The sequence below is a fragment of the Canariomyces notabilis genome, assembly GCF_033297395.1.
Source record: "Canariomyces notabilis strain CBS 508.74 unplaced genomic scaffold N656scaffold_5, whole genome shotgun sequence".
Classification (NCBI taxonomy): Eukaryota; Fungi; Ascomycota; class Sordariomycetes; order Sordariales; family Chaetomiaceae; genus Canariomyces; species Canariomyces notabilis.
The window spans coordinates 759,538-779,236 of NW_027041827.1; the positions used below are offsets into that span (position 1 = coordinate 759,538).

A 19,699-nucleotide genomic window follows, 5' to 3' on the forward strand; every position below is an offset into this window, starting at 1 on the left:
TCCCGGCTAACCGCTTTGGCTGGAATTCCTGAGGCTTGAGCCGGAAGCATTCACCACAGAGTCTCTTGAAATGGTTAGAGCAGACCCCAGTTCGTGGACCACAGCGTTCTAACTGCTTGGCAGAAGTTGGCAGCCTGGCTACGATAGAGCCAGACCGAGTCAGGGGAATTGAGCCCACAACCAGACGCAGCGTCATGTGCGGGTAATGTCGAATGGCAAGCCCTGCAAGGACATGATCCACAGCTCACTTGAAGGTGCAGGACTGCCTCATGTAAGGCACCTGCGGTTCTGCAGTGGAATATCCTACCTTCCTGAGAGAAGCACCTATTTAGGTCAGTTCTACTGACGCCGATAGTCGGCTAGCCCCTAGAGTTCTTGGTTCTTTCTTCATAGTTCATATATACACGCAGTGGCAGAGCAAGATGCGGTTTAGAAGAGCTAAGTTTAATGTCTACTCAATATTGTCTCATATGATTGATTAGCTACAAGAGTTATAGAGTATGGACTAAGCCACGTTTCCTTGAAACGCTCAGCATTCACTTGGTCCTGGGAACGACAACCCAAAAACCTTCGGTTGGGTCTTATACACTGCATCCGGGTGTACAGTACATATACACCACAGCTCGGAAAGATCATGGGCTGCTACCTGGTTCCGTAGCTCTAGGCCTCTGGCCGTCTAGTGGACGTATCCATGCTCTAGAATATCTCTTCTATGGTTCGAGTTTTAGCCTTATGAACACTTGCCCATTGTGAATCGCTGGGTACTCTGGCGTACCTAGGAATCTCAGCAAGTCGCGAATAAACATAGGTATATCTGTACCTTGCCTTTCGGTACCAATCACGGGCTGAATTTAAGAAAGAGACTGAGGTTGACAAAGACGATACAAAGCCCGCAGTATAATGATTCTTACGAGGTAGGAGAACACTTTGGCACGTGGCATAAGTCGTTGTTTCCACCTCGCCTTGGGAACTCATTTCGTATAATCTTGCCTGAATCTCGAAGCTTTTGGGAAGTTTCTACACTTGTGGTATTTCTCAAGCTCAATCCCAAAGCATTGACAGGGCTGATAGCAGCTACCGCAGCGCCTTCGCTGCCCTTGGTATAACTCTACTTGAGAGCAAAGACGGAAAGACACAAGACACAAGACTTGACTCCTCCTCTCACGGGCATCCAAGCTAAGGTTCTGTCAATCTCTTCAAGTTGGTTTTCAAATATTATAACGCTCACAAAATCAAATACCTGTCATATTGCCCAACATGAACTCGTAACTAAATCTGGATAATGGCTCCTTCCCGGTTCTCACATCTCAGACTTTTTCTAGAATCAAGGACCTGGCACTCTGAATGACTGAGATTCGCTTTAAGCATCCCTGATTCATGAACTATTTGGTAAGATAGAAAGAACAAGCGCAGACTGCCGGCAACGAAGGGGGCTAGGTGATGACTGTATTGTGTCTGTGGGTGGGGGTATATAGGGAAGTTTTTGGTTTCTGGTTGCCAACAGAAGCCGGTACGTCATTGAACCATTCCAATGGCGATTTGGCGTAGCGGTTCCAGCGTGGGCGTAGAGAAAATACCTGGACGGCGTCTGGTCGATGAATGTTACTGTCCCAGACTGCTGTCTAGGCTCGCATGCCTGCCTCTCTTTTTTGGGTTCGATTCCTCGATCAGTCACTTTTTTTTTTGTTTCAACTCTTGCTTGCAGCCCATTATACCATCGTGAGAGCTAGCAATGACTTATTGACCAGTTCTCACTGCTCCAGCTGGTGGAAGTTGAAGTGGTGAAAGAATAAGCTTCTGCCAAGGCGGATCAGTGGGTGCTTGTGGAGTACGGATATTGAAGTGCGTTCTCAAAGCCGATACGAATCCTGATCGTAAACATAAACTGCATTTCAGCTTGGAAGAAGAGCGAGTCCTTGAGCTGTACTTGTTATAAACATATTTAAGTTGTCTCTCACACTGAGTTTTTGTGCTCACAGAGGTAAGGTACCAGGTAGTCATCCCCAGTCGCCCCACCACGCTCACCTCAATTCATTTGATTTTTGATCCCGAAGGTCAACCGCCATTGCCAAGGTGGATTGCCAAGACAAAGAGCGTTTGCCAAGAGATAAGGGACTATCTCCACCAATGATAAGACATCCCTGGAGCTGAGAGTCCAACGACACAACTTGCAGATAAGACCGCCGAAACCCCCCCGAGACAAAAGACCAAAGCAGAGAAGGCTGGGTCAAGCATTCGAGCGTGTTGTTCATATGTTTCCTACGCAGATACCCGTGTTGAGACATCTCAAGATAGGCGCCACAGCGGCGCAGACACGAAAATTGGTTATCGCACACCGGGGCTTTGTCAAGTCGAGATTTGAAGGCGATAAGAAGACTGATGCGACATGCCTTCTCGTAATCAGGGATTCGGCTTAGTGACGTGCGACTCGGTCCCTTATTATTGCTGCGTGTTTCTAGAGCTTCTTCCGTTGGCCAATATCATTACATTTTACATTTTTAAAGAAGAGGAAGGAAACGACCCAGGAACCAACATACAATTTGTATGCTACCCTGCAGAGTCTGCAGCGTGACAGCGTCGAGTCGAACGACTCTGGGCTCGCGCCGGGCACAACAGCCAGAAATGGACAGTGCGATTGGTCCGTTGGTAGGTAACACAACATTGGCAACGGCGATGGAGCTCGCTTCTCCTGAAATGACACTTGCCGTGTCACGACGGGATTCGTAAGACTCGATTGCTTTAGGCCGACTCCAGGCTGAACTGTTGCATGCGTCTCATGGAAGGCTTCCACACCAACAGCACTCATTAAAATCCTCTGACCGCAGTTTTTGCAAAGGGATTGTAAAACTAAGCAGTCACTGCCTCACTTGACCCCGTGACCCCCGAAGGATGCCCGGATCCGGGGTCCACTCCTAAGTTCTGCACCCCCACCAAGTCCTCGAGCTGCCGAGCAAGCGATTCGCGAACAGGAAGACGACGCCTTATCTCTGCCACCAACGAACCAAGGCTCATTTGCGCTTCGAGGCTACGCCCTGCCCAGAAAGAAAATAATAGTGTATTCCCAAATCGGACTGAGCCGCCCTTGCAGTTGATAATGACAAGGATGGTCTTATCGTATATGCACATGGGAATGGAGCTGCTGGGCCTCCTTCCAACGGCACCAACGGGCATATTTACCCTGTCGTTCCGCATGGGCCGGGACAGAAGTCGACCCTGATCTCTTTCCTTCAGCCCGTCCCATTTCTTTGTGTTTGAGTTCGGGCCCAATTGGGAGACTTGCTACAGGACTTTTTGGCTTTCTCAACCATTGCCATTTGCCCTGACAATTCTTCATCATGTCGGCCGGACCGCTTGTGGAATATGCCGGTGTTACCGGTGTTGCCGACGACGGTGGCAACGCGATGCTCGAGGACCTGAACGTCTACTACTCGGTACGTATCTGAGTTGGGATACTCTCACTCGTCCCTGTCACTAACGAGAACTGCCTTGTTCCAGTCGGGCGATTTCGCATGGATCGTTACCTCCTCGGCCCTCGTCCTCCTCATGATCCCTGGCGTCGGTTTCTTCTACAGCGGTCTGGCGCGCCGCAAGTCGGCGCTAGCATTAATCTGGTTGTCGTTGATGTCGACAGCCGTGGTTGGCTTCCAATGGTTCTTCTGGGGCTACTCGCTCACCTTCTCCCACACGGGGAGCGCCTATATCGGAGACCTCACCAACTTTGGTCTGATGAAGGTTCTGGCTCAGCCTAGTGTCGGGAGCACCAAGGTCCCGGACCTTTTGTTCTGCCTTTACCAGGGCATGTTCGCCGCGATCACGTTCGTCTACCTCGATCCTACCCTCTCCAGCCAAACCTCAAGCTCAGTTGTTAACTTCCCACAGCCCGGCGCTCGCCATCGGCGCTGCCGCTGACCGCGGCCGCATGCTCCCCTGCGTTGTCTTCATGTTCATCTGGGCCACGATTGTCTACGACCCGATTGCGTACTGGACCTGGAACGCCAACGGTTGGTCCTTCAAGATGGGTGGCCTTGATTTTGCCGGCGGTACTCCCGTCCATATCAGCTCCGGTGCCGCCGCCCTCGCCTACTCGCTCATGCTCGGAAAACGGACCGGCTATAACAAGGTCAACGGCCTCCCTTACCGCCCCCACAACGTCACTCACGTTGTCCTCGGTACCGTGTTCCTCTGGGTCGGCTGGTTCGGCTTCAACGGCGGCAGCGCGCTTGCCGCCAACCTCCGCGCCGTCATGGCCTGCATTGTGACTCACATTGCGGCCTGTGTCGGCGGCTTCACCTGGTGCCTGCTGGACTACCGCCTCGAGAGAAAGTGGAGCACTGTCGGCTTCTGCAGCGGTGTCATTGCCGGTCTGGTCGCTATCACCCCTGCCGCTGGCTTTGTTCCCCCTTGGGCGGCCGTCATCTTCGGTATCGTTGCTGGCATTGTTTGCAACTTCGCTACCAAGCTCAAGTTCCTCATTGGCATTGACGATGCTCTCGATATCTTTGCTGAGCACGGCGTTGGCGGCATTGTTGGAAATTTGCTGACAGCTCTTTTTGCTTCGTAAGTTGATCATCGTGATGGAGCAGCAGAATGATTCTGGCTGACAGCGACGATAGCGATTACATTGCCCATCTGGACGGCTTTACCACGATTCCCGGTGGCTGGGTCAACCAAAACTACATCCAGCTCGGTTACCAGCTTGCCGACAGTGTGGCTGGGTTCTCGTACTCGTTTGTCATGACCTGCGTCATCTTGTTCCTCATGAACCTCGTTCCCGGTCTGTCGCTGCGCGTCAGCCCCGAGCAGGAAGAGATTGGTCTCGACGATGGCCAGCTCGGCGAGTTCGCGTACGACTATGTCGAGATTGCTCGCCACATATCCGGCGACGTCACTGGCATCTCTGGCAGCCCTAGCCATAGCATCAAGGGTGATCACCCGGAGAAGACTGCTTAGGCCACCTAGGGGAAGTTGAGATATCCCAGTAAGGGAACTTGGATATTCGAGATAAAATGTAACTCATTGCCTTCTAGCGTGATACCTCTAGTAATATAAGATACCATTCTTATAATCATCCAACTGGTTCCAGGAGCTCTGGTTGCCGAGCTCGGTTCGTTCATCACATCACGTAACTTTGCTGTGTTGTCGTCCTGTCGTCAAAAAGGTGGGCCAATAAGCGGCAAAACAGATGGGAACTGTGAGGCTCGAACTCACGACCTCAGGATTACTCTGGTGTTTGACAACCAGATCACACATTCTAAGTATGAGACCTGCGCTCTTCCAACTGAGCCAAGCTCCCTCTGGATGACGATTTCGCACATTTGCCGGTACTTAGGGAGGCTGCATGCCCGCGCCAAGCTTATGAGCTATGACGACATCATTGCCACCAAGACCTTCAAGACAGCGGACACCAACATTCTTTGGAGACAAAGCCAGAGACGCCATCGGACATGCCGTAGCAGCGTAGGTAAATTCATCTGAAATCTGAGGGCCAGGCCAGATTTTCGCTGGATCCATCACAAATACTGTCGATCACAAACGTCGCATTCTCCCAAATAGGCAACTCTCAACTGAACAATACTTACACGAGATCTACGCTTATCGATATCTACACCACACGGTAGCAACTACACCGCGAGCCCATCCATCATGGATTCTGCAGGCGCAAAATCAGCCATGTCAAACGATATGAAAGAACTGAGGGAGGGCAAGGAGGAAATCACCAACGAAATCCGCGGCCACCTGGCAAACCTCTCCAACCCAAGTGAGTCCATCAAATGAAACTATGTGCTTATGGAGGATGCGTAGAGTCGTAGACAGCTAACTGAAGATGCCATAAAGATACCAGCGACAAGTCCAAGGACCATAGCAAAGAAGAGCTAGAGTGCCTTGGAGGAAGGGATACTCTCGAGGCGCATCGGAATAAACCAATCAGCAAGAGCGCAGCCGAAGAGTTGTATGGGAGCAGGGCTGCTGCGGGCTGATTGTCAACTGTTGGTCGGGACTCGGGAGATGGTGTTTGGAAGCTTGGTGTTAATGTTCTACTTTAGGATTCGTATACTATCATGATCTAGGATGAATTGAGCATACAAGCATTGAAATCTCTTTCATTAAGTGTTGACCGTTAATACCAATCTTCCCCAACCATATTGTAATCCTTTGATCAATATCCAAGTTATATTGATAAGAAACTCCCTAGGACAATGGGGCAAAAAGAAAGCGGCATAAAGCTCGGGCGGGAAAGCCATCATTCTTAGAACTGTTCAAGAGGCGCGCCTTCCTTCCAGGATTCTTCAAGTTGCAGCTTGAAGAATTCAACTGTAGAAAGAACCTCGAAACAGAACTCGAACCGATGACCTCCCGCCCTACGAAACCGTGCAGAACGATTTCATAGTTAGCTGGATATCCACTTGGCCACAGGACCACGCCCTGTGGTGAGTCTAACTTGCTTTATCTTGCGCTAGACCTTGACTATATACCCTTTCCCGCTTCACTCCCTCGCTAGTCTAATCCATGTGCTCCAGCTCCGTCCTGCGTCCCCAGTATGATATCCTTCGGGTTGTGTAATTCGGTGACCCAATTCGTCCGGTGTCCCGGAACGAAGCTGCACAAGTGCTTCCTGGAGCACTCCATCTCAGTCTTGAAGCCACTGCTTAAACCACGCAACCGCCGAATCCTTTGCTCTCGCCATGGCCTCCCTCTCCCCCTTCCTGTCCCGGTTGCCCCTGACAAAACACCCATGCTCCACCCCCGGGAAGTGCTGGTAATCAAACGGCACCCCCTTCTTCTGCAGCTCTGTAAACGTATGCAGCTTCAGCTCCTGCGTGTACTGGTTATCGATCTCAGGAGCCAGCATCTGCACCGGCACCTCGACCTTGTCAATATCCTCCTTAGTCAACCACGTCGGATGTCCCGCCGTAACGCAGTCAACCAGTCCCCTCTTCCGCCCGTGACTATCTTCGCCTCCCTTCTCCTCCTCCACGAACTCACCGGACGCAAGCCGCATGACCGCCCACCCGCCGTAGCAGAACCCCGCGGCGCCGACCCGCTCATGCCCCACCGCCCGGATCGCCCTGGCGCAGGCCACAATCTCCGGGTCGCGCACCGCGCGGCTGTTGCGTTTGGTAAAAGACGGCAGGTCGAGCTCGGCCCATTTGCCGGCCTCGATCAGCTCGGCGGGGAGCGACTCGCCGCCGAAAAAATCGGGCACGTAGACGGTCGCGCCGACCTCGGCTGCGTACGCGTCAGCCAGCAGCCGCACGTTCGGGTACCGCCATCCAAAGAGGTCGTGGACGATCAAGATGGCCGCGCGGGACGGCGAAGACGAAGCGGTGGCCGCCGGGAAACCCGGCGGGTAGGCCATGTAGACTGGGTTGCTGACCCCCGCGAGCGTCGTCTCGCTTCCCGTCGGGGTGCCGTCCCAGGGGAAGGCGCGCAAGCAGCAGGGCTGGATGGGGTTGGTGGCCATGGCTGATATCGGTTCTTTGCTAGTGGTATGTTTGGAGGGAGCAAGGTGTAGGAATGTCTCGTAGTCGTAAGCTACAGTAGTCTCTGAAGTTGCGGTTACATCCACTGGAGGTGGCAGGAGCCTTCAGGTAGGAGGTGATTCAGATGATGCTGGTCTGTTAACGACGACTATCTCCGAGCATGGGGGCCGATCTTCAGCATGACTAATGCTGTCGGTATCCTTCCAAACCGAATCCCGACCCGTATATTGGAGAAACTTTAAGTACGGAGTGTTCAAGTAGAGGTTTCGGTGGTCGTGGCTCGGTCAGACTGCATAGCCGATTGTGGCTTTGGCGATGCCGCGGTCGCAGGCCGTTCTCGGGTTACCTCGGAAGACTAAATATTGTTTACTGTGATGTGAGGGTAGAGGAAGCCAAGGACGAGAGCTGCTGGTTAATGTCTGGCGAGTGTACGGATAGAAGGGCAGAATCTGCTGTGCTTCTTGATCGTCAGATCGTGTATCAAACCGTTTCGCTACATCACTTTGATCATGGTGGGGTTGGACACAGCGGGGTCGAAACTTGACAGGACGCGTTTGAGCTCATGAGCCAGTGAGACCTGGCACGCGTCAGACCGAACGCCGATTTGAATTCCAGTTTGAACCCTTTGGCAGATACTGCCAGCTAGCAAGTACACATTGTCTTCGTGGGCAAATACATAGCATTCTCTGAACCTTCATGCCCGTTGCCAACTTGAACTCATGACTTCTTCCCCATGACGCCGCATAAGGCGACGTTCACAGTGAAAAAGATGGTTTTGAACAGCAAAAATTGCGGCCGGAACGGCCCCGAAGGACAATTCATGACAGAAAGCACCACGATGTGCAATGCAGGCTCTCCGCCATACGGCAGGGTTTTCTTGATCTCCCCGCAGTCAACCAAGGTAAGTATGAAGAGAAAAGAAGAGAAGAGGAGGAATTCTTGGGGAGGGGAGCAATGATTATATAGGTACCTACTTGCTGGTGGATCGTGCGCGTTTGCTGATTTGCAGACACGCACGGGCCTCTTGCAGGTGGTCAGTGCGCGTCTGCAATTCTTGCAAACATGCACGGGCCTCTTCATGGCGCGTGCGCATTTCTCAGAGAATTTGGGAAGAGGAAGTCACATCTCTCCAACTGCAAATATCACTGCCAGCTGGTACTCGCAGGTTTCCCAACATAATCTCGGAGTGCGTTACTGGGACATGACCGCCTACCGCGAAAGCTGTCTGACTATTGACCCGGGAGCATGTTTCTACCGAGTTGAAATACCTGCAAATTGGCTCCATTCAGCGGCGTGTGTGCCAAGTGCCAAGAAAGCGGCGATACTTAATCACAGTCAGAGGGATCGAGCGCCCAGGAGCTCATCCTTCCATGATGATTGGCGGCAGCTAACGCCGGAGGATTGGATTCACATTATTGAATTCAAGTTTCCTACTAAAGATCTATTAGGCCATGGGGACTCGGCCCTCAACCTCGACTAGAGCTCCCGGCGATTAAACAAAAAACCTGGCGGCATGCGACCAATGCAAAAATGCCCGACGCCTTAAGCATCCTCCAACGGCTTCCAAGTCAGCCACACCCTCTTGCCCGGTTCGGCGTACGAAGTCAGATGAAGGTCCTGTGGCGGGTCTTCCGGGGTAGGAGGGCTCTTCCCCCACGTGGCCATGAGTCCGTACTGGGCATAGCGGAAGCAGTCTACCCCGGGTATGGAGTTTCTGAACTGCCAGATCTACAGTCGTTGTCCGTTAGTCAGCCATCGCCTTGAGCTGGGACATATGGATCGACGCACCCCGAAATATTTGTACGGCTCGTTCCCTGGCTCACAGTCCAGTCGACCGCCCAGCATGTTGCAAGGGCCTGATGCGCTGGTGAGGGTGAAGGCAACCTGTGCGTACGTGCCGGTGGTATATTGGTTCGCTGTGAAAGTGCCGCAGAGCGACTCGTCCGAGGTCCATCGACCGTGGTCTGTCAGACAGCCCAGGTCGGCATAGTCGCCTTCGTTCCAGCGTGTGCGGAGCTGGCCTTTCCCGGAGAAGCTCTTGGAAGGTACGGGGATGGCTGCTCCCGCAACCAGGGCGGGTATGGAGAAGAGTCCTACTAGGGCGGAAAGATACATCGCGACAGTGCACTATGGAATAAGATGTGACTGACAAGAGAAGCGAGAACTTGAATCCCAGACAAGGCGAGAGACGGACAATATATCTGTCGCCGGTGTCTAGGGGTCATGTGTCTCCGGGGGATTATGGGGAGACAGAACCCGGCTTACAAGTTGCTTTGCAAGACCGAATGTGGGATATGACAGCCATCGCCTTCCCAACTGGCAGCTAAAAGTTCCCGATACCAATCTCTGTTCGACCGTGGACATGACCCTTCCGAGGGACTAACGCACAGTCGTACAAATTAGGTTGTTGCGGAAGGTAGGTTCGTTGACTTAACCGATCGAATCGAGGAATGCGCCGAGACGCATCGCAAATTGAATACCCCGCGTGATTTTGTGACTGGGAAAGGTGAGTGAACAACCAAGCTTTGGGGTTGCATCGACAAACGGAGGTCCAGATTTCTTCCTTCTATATCGGGGCTAACTGTGTGATGCCTCAGCATTACTAATGACTGGGGGTTTCCTGCGAGATCTGGAATCGAGACACCAACTTCCAAGCTCCAAATCCGGTTGCGCGTCCTGGCTTGACAGACAAAACTGGAACTGCTTTCGCTCTCCTGTGGCCAACAGGAATGGGACTCTCGGGCCGCCGGAGTTCGGAGGATCTCAAGAGATGGACATCCGTACTCCTTACATAGGTGCAGCAGAGGGCTATTGTTCTGCATCTTCAAGTTGGTCAGGCAGGCCATCTTCGATTCTCAAAAACCGAGGGTGGAAGTCAAGGCATCGTTGGATTATCACGTTTCATCGCTGCGCCTGGCCTGGGCAATTGAGCGTTATCCTCGGTAAGATATGTCAGCACGCTTCTGAAAGGTGCTTTTCCCCTGACAGTCAGCACTCAGCAGCGATGTCTCGTCACAATCACCCCTTCAGTCGTTAGAGGGGACACCAAGAACATACCTGGAGCTAAGAAGCTTTGGGAATGGGGTCGGCAAGCGGACCGCAGCGGATCGCCTGGAGTGCATAGGGCTCCTTTTCCGGAATCTTACGCCCCCGAAGGGTCTGGAGAGGTTAGCCTTACGTCCGCAGCTGGCCCGAGGTGCCGACGACACTGCCGCCAGACCCGGGCCACCCTCTTCCTTCTTGCTGTGGCCGATTGCGTGTATCCGGTCGCTGCCCATGTCGCCAGGCATTTGTTTGACAGTGCAGCTCGTGGCCTATATGGGCCCCGTTACGCGCCTCCGCCCACTGCGATGAAAAGTCGCACCCTACCAGCACGGGGATTGAAGCGACGACGGCAGGCATTCTTGATTATCGACAACCCAATTTCCTTTAGGCGCGAAAAAGCGTGAGCGCCTCGAAATACGGAGTATTTGGTCGCAAATGAGACTTTGTCGCTCCAAATGTCCGAGAGAATGACGAGCGCCACTGCCGGCACTGCTCTAGCCTCAATTGCTCCCTTTGGGGATGTGAGGAGCTTAGATGAACTTGAAAGGCGGCCCAGGGAGATGGGATGATTTCAATCAGAGCACCCAGCTTCCATCGCCGCACGCATAAGCGGATGGATCTGCCGGATGCTCACTTGGGTCGGCTCGGCTTACCACCCCCAAGCCTCGGGTTATCCCTGCAAAATGGCTAATGCACAAGTACAAAAGCCGGCAAGGGTACGTCGTTTAAGGCTTGGACGTCTGGCTAAATCGCCGCTGTTGGCACCTGGTAACCCGGGATACGCTTCACTGCGTTGCATCGTGTTGGTCGAGCTGCAGATATTGGCCTGGTTTGGGTGTAACTAACGTTGTTCCCAGCTATAATCCTGGGCTATCACTCATAATGGCACAACGCCAAGGCCTTCAAAGATTTTGTATAAGTGGATGTCGAGAAAGCGTTGGACCGCTGTCAGCAAACCCCTCACGACTGGACTTTCCCGCTCTCATAGTTCATCATGGCAGCCAGACTCTGCTACCATCTCGGGCTTTGCCTTTCGCTTCTTGCAAACCATGCCTTTGCCACTTCAGAAAATGGCGGTGGCAACGAGAGCGATGTTTACGACTACATAGTTGTAGGGAGTGGGCCTGGGGGCGCTCCCCTTGCGACCAATCTTGCCAGAGCCGGCTACTCTGTTCTTCTTCTGGAGGCTGGAGACGACCAAAGCGCCGACATCTCGACTAGCATCCTCTCCATTGGCAGGGCCACAGTTGCCAATCGCTGGGACTTCTTTGTGCGCCAGTATTCGGATGACGCTCAGCAACTGAAAAACAACCACCTCACTTGGCGCAGGGCCGATAGCTCTCTGTGGGTTGGGAACGGCAGTGCTGCCCCTACCGATGCCACTCCGCTCGGAGTCTATTATCCCCGAGGCGCCACCTTAGGCGGCTCTTCGGTCATCAATGCGGGCGGTGCCGTCCTGCCTAGCCGCCGAGATTGGGACCATATTGGACAGTTGACCGGCGACGGAAGCTGGAAGTAAGTTTCTGGTCTTGCCAGCACAGAAAACCGGGGGTGACGAGCATTAACGTGGTCGATAACCAGTGCCGATGCCTTGCGACGCATCTTCCAGCGGATAGAAAACAACCACTACCTTTCCCAAGGAACCCCTGGGCATGGCTTTGATGGATACCTAGATATCGTTAGCAATGATGGTGACGTCTATGCACGTGCTCCTGGCACCGTTGGAAGTTTTCAAATCTATGATCTCGGCAGTGGGTGATAACCCTGCCGACGCCGTCGCCATGGTGGCCCGAGACTTGAACAACGCCAGCCCCAGTCGCGACACTACGCAAGGACTCTTCGGCCTGCCCTTCCACGGCAACGAAACCTGGGGCCGGTTCAGCGCCCGCAACCTCGTCCTCTCGACACTCGGAGCCAAGACGCCCAGCGGCCGGCCCCGCTACCCTCTCACTCTCAAAACCCACAGCCTCGCCACGCGCGTGCTATTCGACAAGCCTCCCCGCGGAGGCCGCAAGCCCAAGGCCATCGGCATTGAGTACCTGGAAGGCCAAGCAGTCTACCGCGCCGATCCGCGCAATGACCCCTCCTCCACGGGGACCCTGCGCACCGCACGGGCCCGGCGCGAGGTGATACTCTCTGCGGGCGTGTTCAACACGCCGCAGCTGCTCCTTCTCAGCGGCATCGGCCCGCGGGCCCATCTCCAGCAGCACAATATCCCTGTGGTCAGCGACCTGCCCGGCGTGGGCAGCAACCTGCAGGACAACCCGGAGCTGCCCATCGTGGGGCTGTCACCCAACGGCACCGACGCGTTCGTCACTGCACCGTTGCCCGGCGATCCGACTTGCACGTACGGCTTCCCGCCGGACGTGCCTGACCCGTGCGTAGACGCTTGGCGCCGCGGAGAGGGGCCCTACACGCGCGCCGGGCCGAACACGAACGCCTTCTTGCTGCGCACGAACCACTCGACCAACGGGGAGGTGGACGTCCTGGTCTTTTCGCTCGCCAACGGCGCGTTCCGCGGCTTCTGGCCCGGCGATGCCGTCTCCAACATGCCTCCGGACCCGCCGGGCACGTTTGGCATGTCGCTGGTCAAGATGAACGTGCAGAGCGCCGCGGGGACGGTCAAGCTCCGCAGCGCGGACCCCAGGGACACGCCCGTCATCAACTTTGAGGTGCTGCATGGCGCCGGAGGGGAGGCGGATGTGGAGGCCCTGGCGGACGCTGCCGAGTGGGCGAGAGGGGTGTATGGCCGTGTCGCGGCGCCCGTGGGGCCCATGGATACACGGGAACCGCCCTGCTCTGGTCCCTTGGGCGGTGCCTGTCGGGAGACGGATAAGAACTGGGTGAGGCAGCAGGCGTTTGGGCATCATGCTACGAGCACGTGTGCGATTGGTAAGGATGGGGATCCGATGGCCGTGTTGGATAGTAAGTTCCGGGTGAGAGGGGTCAGGGGTTTGAGGGTCGTGGATGGGAGTGCCTTTCCTAGAGTACCGGGGGCGTTTCCGGTGCTGGCGACTTTCTTGATTAGTGAGAAGGCTTCGGAGGATGTTTTGGGTGATGCAAATAGGGGGGAGGACTAAAGGCTATGTGGTGCTACTGGGCAGGATGTCCTCTTCGACGCGCAGAACAAAAATGAATGCTGAAAAGCATCGCACACTACTCGGAAGTAGCGCCTTGTTGTTATACACTCGATCCATTGTCTCTCACTCTTCAACGACACCTTGATGGGCAGTACTGCCGCTCGTAATCCAGGCCCAAGTCATGGTCTGCTTTCACATCTAGGTATTTACCTGGTACAAATGGAACAAGATGCGGGACGGCTCCTATCACCCGCTGGCCGGCCACCTAAGCACCCCTCAACCCCTCGGTTCAGCCCTACCGGCAACCCTCCGCATGTCACACGGAATAAGTGCCGTCTCACACATCCCGCAGGAGGAAGCCGTCATTCTGCAATGTCTGGAACACCCGGGTAGGGTCATACTTGGCAGCAATGGACTTGAGTTTCGCAATGTTGGCGGCTCCGTAGGAAGCGAGCGGGTTCTGTTCGCGCGATGCGTCGTTCATGTAGAGGAAGTCGACCGCGAAACCCCGCTCCCGGCTCAGCTTGTTCCAGGTCTTCTCCGTTTCTATACTCACGCTGCGAGCTGCATCGTCGTCGGCGGCATTGGTCCAGTCGACGAGGGTCGTCCAGCCTAAAGTAAGTACAAAGGGTTCGTTAAGCACTTATACGAAGTAACGAAGATACGAAGAGGAAGGAGAGGCTGATCACCACCCACATTGAAAGTCCTCAAGAGGCATGCCGGGCGGGTTCCCGCCCTTGTTAATGCCCTGCTGAACCAGATTTCCTGAGAAGGTCTGGATCGTAAAGGTCTGGTTCGCACCCGTGGCTGCCCTCACCTGGGTCGCCTGCTGGACCCAGCTGTTGTATACATCCGTGTAGAGCTTGGCATTGATCTTGGATGAGGCCGCGCGGTAGTCATGGCTAGTATGCAACCGATGTTACGTTAATCACGCTGCAGAAGTTGACGGCGGAGAAGAAGACCAAGAATCAGCTCACCGCGTAGCATCAGTGGCCTGCGTCGCAGAGGCTATCTGCATGAACTGCCAGACGGTAGTATTCGTTGGCGGCACGACAACGGTAAGCGGCGATAGGTTCTCAAAAGGGGCAAACGCTGCGGGCCTGCTTGAGGCGGAGGCCGAGTAGAGCAACGCCACCAGGACAATATCGAGCGAGACTACTACACTGACGGTAGCCTTTAAGTCTGGCGTCGGGCTTTTCTGGAAAGCGGCGTAGGCATCGAACACGGCGAGTACCTGCGCAGGGGAGAAGGCGAGGCCCTCAACCCACACCTCGTGAACAGGGACAGTGTAGAGCTCAAACGAGGTTACAATTCCTGGGTTAGAAAGATGAGCCATTCTGCGGGGTTTCGATTAGGGGAATGCGGAAGGGGATCCGTACCAAAGTTGGAGCCGCCGCCTTTCAGTGCCCAGAACAAACCCGGGTTGTTGGTTGCCGACGCTTGGACGACGGACCCGTTGGCGAGAACCACCTGAATAGGAGGAATAGTCCCGTCAGGAATCATGAGAGGATTGGTTACGGGACGCTTTCGACGGAGCACATAGAATAGGGGGAAAGTAAATAAACACATGTACTGTACTGTACATACCTCAAATGTCTTGACATCGTCACAAGCCAGGCCAAACTCTGGCGAGAAATGGAAGTAACCCCCTGGACGCGGATCAGTCAGTCAGACAAACCACATCTTTCTTGAGAGAGATCAACGCCCACGGCCCCCTACCACAGCGGGAGTCTATAGGGGGGGGCATTGAATGCCAGGGCCTAACATTGAATGCCCCAAAAGTGTTGCATGCCACTACAACATTCAATGCCACTACAACATTGAATACCACGACCATACTAGGCCCTGATTAGTCGGATTGGCCAGAGCAATTGATCTAACTAGTCGGACTGGACCCACCACCCACCAGGTTACGTGACCCCCATACGTGCAACTACGACTACTACAACCACCGCAACAGTACAATTGAAGCTCTTATAGCCAGATCCTCCAGGGAGTACAAGGCAGGGCAAAAAAGAAGCAAAACCTTGCCTTTCGCACAACTGCAATTGATGACTCAGCAAGCACGAACCAGATCCTTGCCCGAAGTTTTGCCGGCCAAGGACATGTTCCCGTTCCCGGAGTGGGACCAGCTCCGTAACGGCTGCAAACGGCGCCGGCGACGGAGGCCGGAAGGCGTCGCCCATTTTACTTCATTCACACCCCATTAGGTCTTTCAGCTCGCACCCCGCGCATTCGCGATGGCGGTGCATTTTTGGCGCCAGGATCCCGTTCCCGGTTCGTGGACGCGAACCAACTGCGCCCGACCCTCGAGCCTCGGCGCTGGCCTTGCTGGCCTTGCTGGCCTTGGCTCGCTCATGCTGTCGTGGCCTCCCTCCTCTCCCTCCAAACCCCTGAACTCCCTTCCTCCTCACCTTCTCGTCGTTCTTCCTACTCCTAACGCAATTCTCAACTCACCATGACGGTACAACGACAGTCGCGCTTCTCCGGGGTGGACCAGGAAAGGGTCAATACGCTCCTCCAGGCTTACACGGTTAGTGCTATCGAGGAGGAGGGTAATGGGAAGCCCTTCGTTGCTCCGGGCACAAAGGCGTAGCGCGATAGAATATGGATAGCCTGGACCGAGTATGTCTTCTTCCCCTCCTTTCCAGGCTTCTTTAACCCAAACAAATCTCGATATAAAGCCTGGGACAAATGTGCTGATGTATTGCTAATTTCCATCATTCCTTGAAGTTTCTATGAACTTACTAGGAAGAAAGAAGCTGCAATGAACAGGTATAGCGCTCTCCGAATATATGTAGCTTACTATCGAGCCCTAAAACTGATGCTAACTAAGTGAAGCTGTGGTAGTTTCGACTCCTACCGCTTCTAGGTGGACTTCGCCTAGGATCCATCAAACTCAAACCTTCTAGCACCGGTCTAGACCTTTCTATACAAATATATGGAAAGCTCCTACAAGGAACGTGTCGTGCTAGGGCCTGAGGAGCGCGCTTGTCACGAACAGACCTTACTGGCGGCCAGGCATGGTCACAGCCGCAGCGCGGGGAGCCGCGGCAGCCAATCACTCAACTAACCAATCAGAATGGATCACTAGGGAAGGAGAGTGAGCCAACATAAGGATCACTGGGATCACGAAGTGAGCCAGGTGAGCCAGCACAAGGATCACTGGGATCACGAAGTGAGCCAGGTGAGCCAGCACAGAGATCACTGGAGCAAGGAGTGATCCTCAAAGACAATCATTAGTATATTAGATAGCTAGCTATTCCCTTGGAGGACCTGCCAGAGGTTCTCCAGTAAGCAATGCAAGCAGTTGTCTTTACTACTGTGTGAACACTTGCTTGTGCACTTGTTGTAGACCCTTTGGCTCTACCGAACCTCACCCCGTCTAAGTCAACCTTCAGTTTGAGGAGTCCCTTTCAGTGGTAGGGGACCGAGATTCGTCACAATCCTCTAGGGAGTACAAGGTAGGGTAAAAAAGAGGTAAAAGAGCTAGGCACTCAATTGCCGACTTTGCAATTAAATGCCCAAATTCTAGACCAACCAAACTATAGATCGAACAGAAGAAGGTAAGAATTAACAAGCGGATTTGTTACTTAATAATTGACTACTTGGCCATTCGCTCGTTCATTCAAGTTGGGATCCTGTTCTTTCCTTGAGGTTATCAATCGCGAGGGAAGGAAGTTGCAAGTCGTGATGGTAATCGTCGGCTTATAGTGGTGGCCCACTGAAAGCCACTAGCGGGGGCCTGGCATTGAATGTTGATGTGGCATTGAATGTTGACTTGGCATCGAATGCCCGCCATTGCCATAGACAACATTGAATGCCACACCCTACATTTTCCCGCTACGGTATCCACTGACCTCCAAGAATGAGACCCCCGACCCCAACCCCCGGCGATCTGGCGCCAATGACGGTGACTTTATGAGCATCCAAAGCCTCAATCACATTCCCCCACTTCTGCCCGGCTCCAACGGTAACCGTAGTAGCATCGCTGCTGACGTTGATGTGATTGAGCCGCTGGAGGTCGATGAGGATGCCCGGCGCCGCAACACTGGACCAGCCCGGGTTCGGCGAGTGGCCTCCGCTACGGACCGAAAACTTGACACAAAAGAACTTGATGATCTTGAGTGTGATGGACACGTCCTTTGCAGAGTTGGGAAGCACGACGCACGCTGGTGTTGCCCAAGTAGTTGCCGGCCTGTCGAAATAGCGGGTAGCGACTGGTGTAAGTCCATGTCTCAAGCCCAGCACTGGAAACCCAAAGGTGACTTTGCTAAAGAAAGGTTGAACGGAGATTCATACCAGGAACTGTTGATAACTTGCGTCAAGTCATCTCCGGTGATGACCTCCTCAGGCTCGAGAGCAATTCGCAGGGTAAGGCAGGCCGGTGAGATGAGGGCGCTGCTGCTCTCGGTTGATGAAGTGGCCTCGCGGGACGCCAAAAAGGAGATAACTTCATGATCCTTCTCGAGTGAGGCCCTGAGTTGACTTGCCTTGTGGTCTGGCAGCTTCAGCGAGTCAACGAAGTCGTGCAGGTTCATTTTGGTCATGGCTGATTGTGGTGTGAGTGCAAGAAAGCTGGCAGAGAATTGGTATTAGTAGAGCCGGCAACACCTTGATATTCGTGTAAGTGGGTGCGATGATATTACTGTTGAAAGTCACAACGACAGCCACCAGAACAAGGAGCAGCAGCATCTTGTTTTTATACTTGAGTGAACCTGCTAAAAAGCTGTTGGCAGGTCGGTAGGCGGATTTTACGGGCGCTAATTTCACCGACAACAACACGGTCACGGTGAAGGAGGTGCTCCGACGTGGAGGCGGTTACAGTACTACCAAGTAGTACCCGACTATTGAGCGGCAACGTAGATCGGTTACATATATGCTGTGCTTACTACCGCTGGCCCCCAAATTAAAGTACCAACGTCAAGTTGTATGCACAGGGGAGTGGGTATCTGGGTTCAAACCGGAAGTGCCAGCTTCTAAACACCTTCCCAGAGCAGATAGACGCGTGTCAGCATAAAAGGTTGTTGGTGATATACGCTTGGAGTAAGCACTTACCAATGTAGTAGTGTTATAACCGTTCAATCACGTTCTCATAATGGGTAAGGATTCAACAACTTAGCAACAACTGGATTTCCGGACCTCCATTTTACCTCTCTCCTTTGTTGGTTTATGTCCGCGGACTACCGGGATTCCTCTAACGCCGTTGCCGGTTCACGGTCTCAGTTATACCTAGCAGAGGAAGGGGGGGTCTCTGTCCGCATGTTCTGTCTCATGACACTATAGTCCGGCACTAGCCAAATTGAACTTCACGACAACATTATGGTACCTAGCCGGTGTCATTATGTTTCCTAGCCGGTGTCATTATGTTTTCTAGCCGGTGTCATTATGTTTATATAATGGCAGATTTGGCTAGTGCCGGACTATAATGTCATGAGACAGAACATGCGGACAGAGACCCCCCCTTCCTCTGCTAGGTACAACAGATTGGCTTACACCGTGACAAGTATCTCACTACACCTCCGACCTGAGCAAGTAGAGTTCGCCATATAAACGTTAAGGTAGTCAAAATCATACCATCGCTATGTCGGTCCGGTAAAAAGGCCGAAATCTCAGGAAAACCTGTAATCTAGATAGTGACATAATGTCGATCATTAGGTAGGTAGGTCTTAGGTAGTATGGGTGCCTTCATGTTCGCCTGTACCAGACTTAACTTGGAAATGTCAAAAATATAGAATGGATTTTGGTATAGAAGAGTCTCCGATATCACAGCAGTGACAGCATCAAGTAGCGACGTCGTATCATAAACCCTACCTCATCCTTCACTAAACGTATTGAAATCTTTTTAAAAGCCTGAGGGAAGCGCCTGAGCTCAATACTCCCCTAGTACAAGCTGGACTAGCCTACCTCGGATGTGAGAAAGCTCGGTGCGTTGACGTGTCGAGTATATATTTACAAACCAGTTACTCCTAAGCCCACTGGAATCCTACTCAGTTTAAAATCGAAGAGACCGTATAAAGCTACCTAGTACCTACCAATGGCCATCCCTTTGTCACGGTCACTACGCCATTTTGTCAGTACTAGTACCTGGCA

At 53.4% G+C, this 19,699-nt stretch overlaps 6 protein-coding genes and 1 non-coding gene across 7 annotated transcripts; 3 read left to right on the forward strand and 4 right to left on the reverse strand.

Moving 5' to 3' along the window:
- Positions 1-3,335: 3,335 nt before the first annotated feature.
- On the forward strand, positions 3,336-4,950 carry N656DRAFT_796342 (ammonium transporter; the record flags this gene model as incomplete). The annotated part of the gene is made up of 4 exons (XM_064817513.1): positions 3,336-3,431; positions 3,496-3,815; positions 3,880-4,557; positions 4,614-4,950. The coding sequence occupies 4 exons, from the start codon at positions 3,336-3,338 to the stop codon at positions 4,948-4,950; spliced, it is 1,431 nt and encodes a 476-aa protein (XP_064672281.1).
- Positions 4,951-5,183: 233 nt separating this feature from the next.
- On the reverse strand, positions 5,184-5,293 carry N656DRAFT_t42. The gene has a single exon. It is a non-coding gene; the product is annotated as a tRNA-Met (tRNA).
- On the forward strand, positions 5,205-6,071 carry N656DRAFT_776889 (uncharacterized protein). Its single transcript, XM_064814730.1, has 2 exons — positions 5,205-5,758; positions 5,836-6,071. Exons 1-2 carry the CDS (start codon positions 5,644-5,646, stop codon positions 5,976-5,978), a joined length of 258 nt encoding a protein of 85 aa, XP_064672282.1. The 5' UTR covers positions 5,205-5,643; the 3' UTR covers positions 5,979-6,071.
- Positions 6,072-6,628: 557 nt separating this feature from the next.
- N656DRAFT_766877 (alpha/beta-hydrolase) lies at positions 6,629-7,462 on the reverse strand (the record flags this gene model as incomplete). The annotated part of the gene is made up of 1 exon (XM_064813515.1): positions 6,629-7,462. One exon carries the CDS (start codon positions 7,460-7,462, stop codon positions 6,629-6,631), a length of 834 nt encoding a protein of 277 aa, XP_064672283.1.
- Positions 7,463-9,032: 1,570 nt separating this feature from the next.
- Positions 9,033-9,533, reverse strand: N656DRAFT_691281 (uncharacterized protein; the record flags this gene model as incomplete). The annotated part of the gene is made up of 2 exons (XM_064810655.1): positions 9,033-9,209; positions 9,270-9,533. Coding segments are annotated over 2 exons (441 nt in total), but the record flags the coding sequence as incomplete, so codon positions are not given.
- A 1,987-nt stretch (positions 9,534-11,520) lies between these two features.
- Positions 11,521-13,606, forward strand: N656DRAFT_796346 (GMC oxidoreductase; the record flags this gene model as incomplete). The annotated part of the gene is made up of 3 exons (XM_064817514.1): positions 11,521-12,041; positions 12,108-12,217; positions 12,279-13,606. 3 exons carry the CDS (start codon positions 11,521-11,523, stop codon positions 13,604-13,606), a joined length of 1,959 nt encoding a protein of 652 aa, XP_064672285.1.
- A 139-nt stretch (positions 13,607-13,745) lies between these two features.
- On the reverse strand, positions 13,746-18,340 carry N656DRAFT_843436 (FAD linked oxidase-like protein). Its single transcript, XM_064819089.1, has 7 exons — positions 17,909-18,340; positions 17,467-17,804; positions 15,194-15,255; positions 14,986-15,076; positions 14,584-14,920; positions 14,303-14,508; positions 13,746-14,218 (listed from the first exon to the last, which is right to left on the reverse strand). The coding sequence occupies exons 1-7, from the start codon at positions 18,154-18,156 to the stop codon at positions 13,944-13,946; spliced, it is 1,557 nt and encodes a 518-aa protein (XP_064672286.1). The 5' UTR covers positions 18,157-18,340; the 3' UTR covers positions 13,746-13,943.
- Positions 18,341-19,699: the final 1,359 nt, after the last annotated feature.

Coding starts and splice junctions, on each gene's coding strand:
- N656DRAFT_776889 (XM_064814730.1), top strand. CDS start 5,644: ATGGATTCTGCAGGCGCAAAATCAGCCATGTCAAACGATATGAAAGAA. Junction 5,759..5,835: donor GGCAAACCTCTCCAACCCAA/GTGAGTCCATCA, acceptor GATGCCATAAAG/ATACCAGCGACAAGTCCAAG.
- N656DRAFT_843436 (XM_064819089.1), bottom strand. CDS start 18,156: ATGACCAAAATGAACCTGCACGACTTCGTTGACTCGCTGAAGCTGCCA. Junction 15,077..15,193: donor ACGATGTCAAGACATTTGAG/GTATGTACAGTA, acceptor CCTCCTATTCAG/GTGGTTCTCGCCAACGGGTC. Junction 14,921..14,985: donor AGGCGGCGGCTCCAACTTTG/GTACGGATCCCC, acceptor TTTCTAACCCAG/GAATTGTAACCTCGTTTGAG.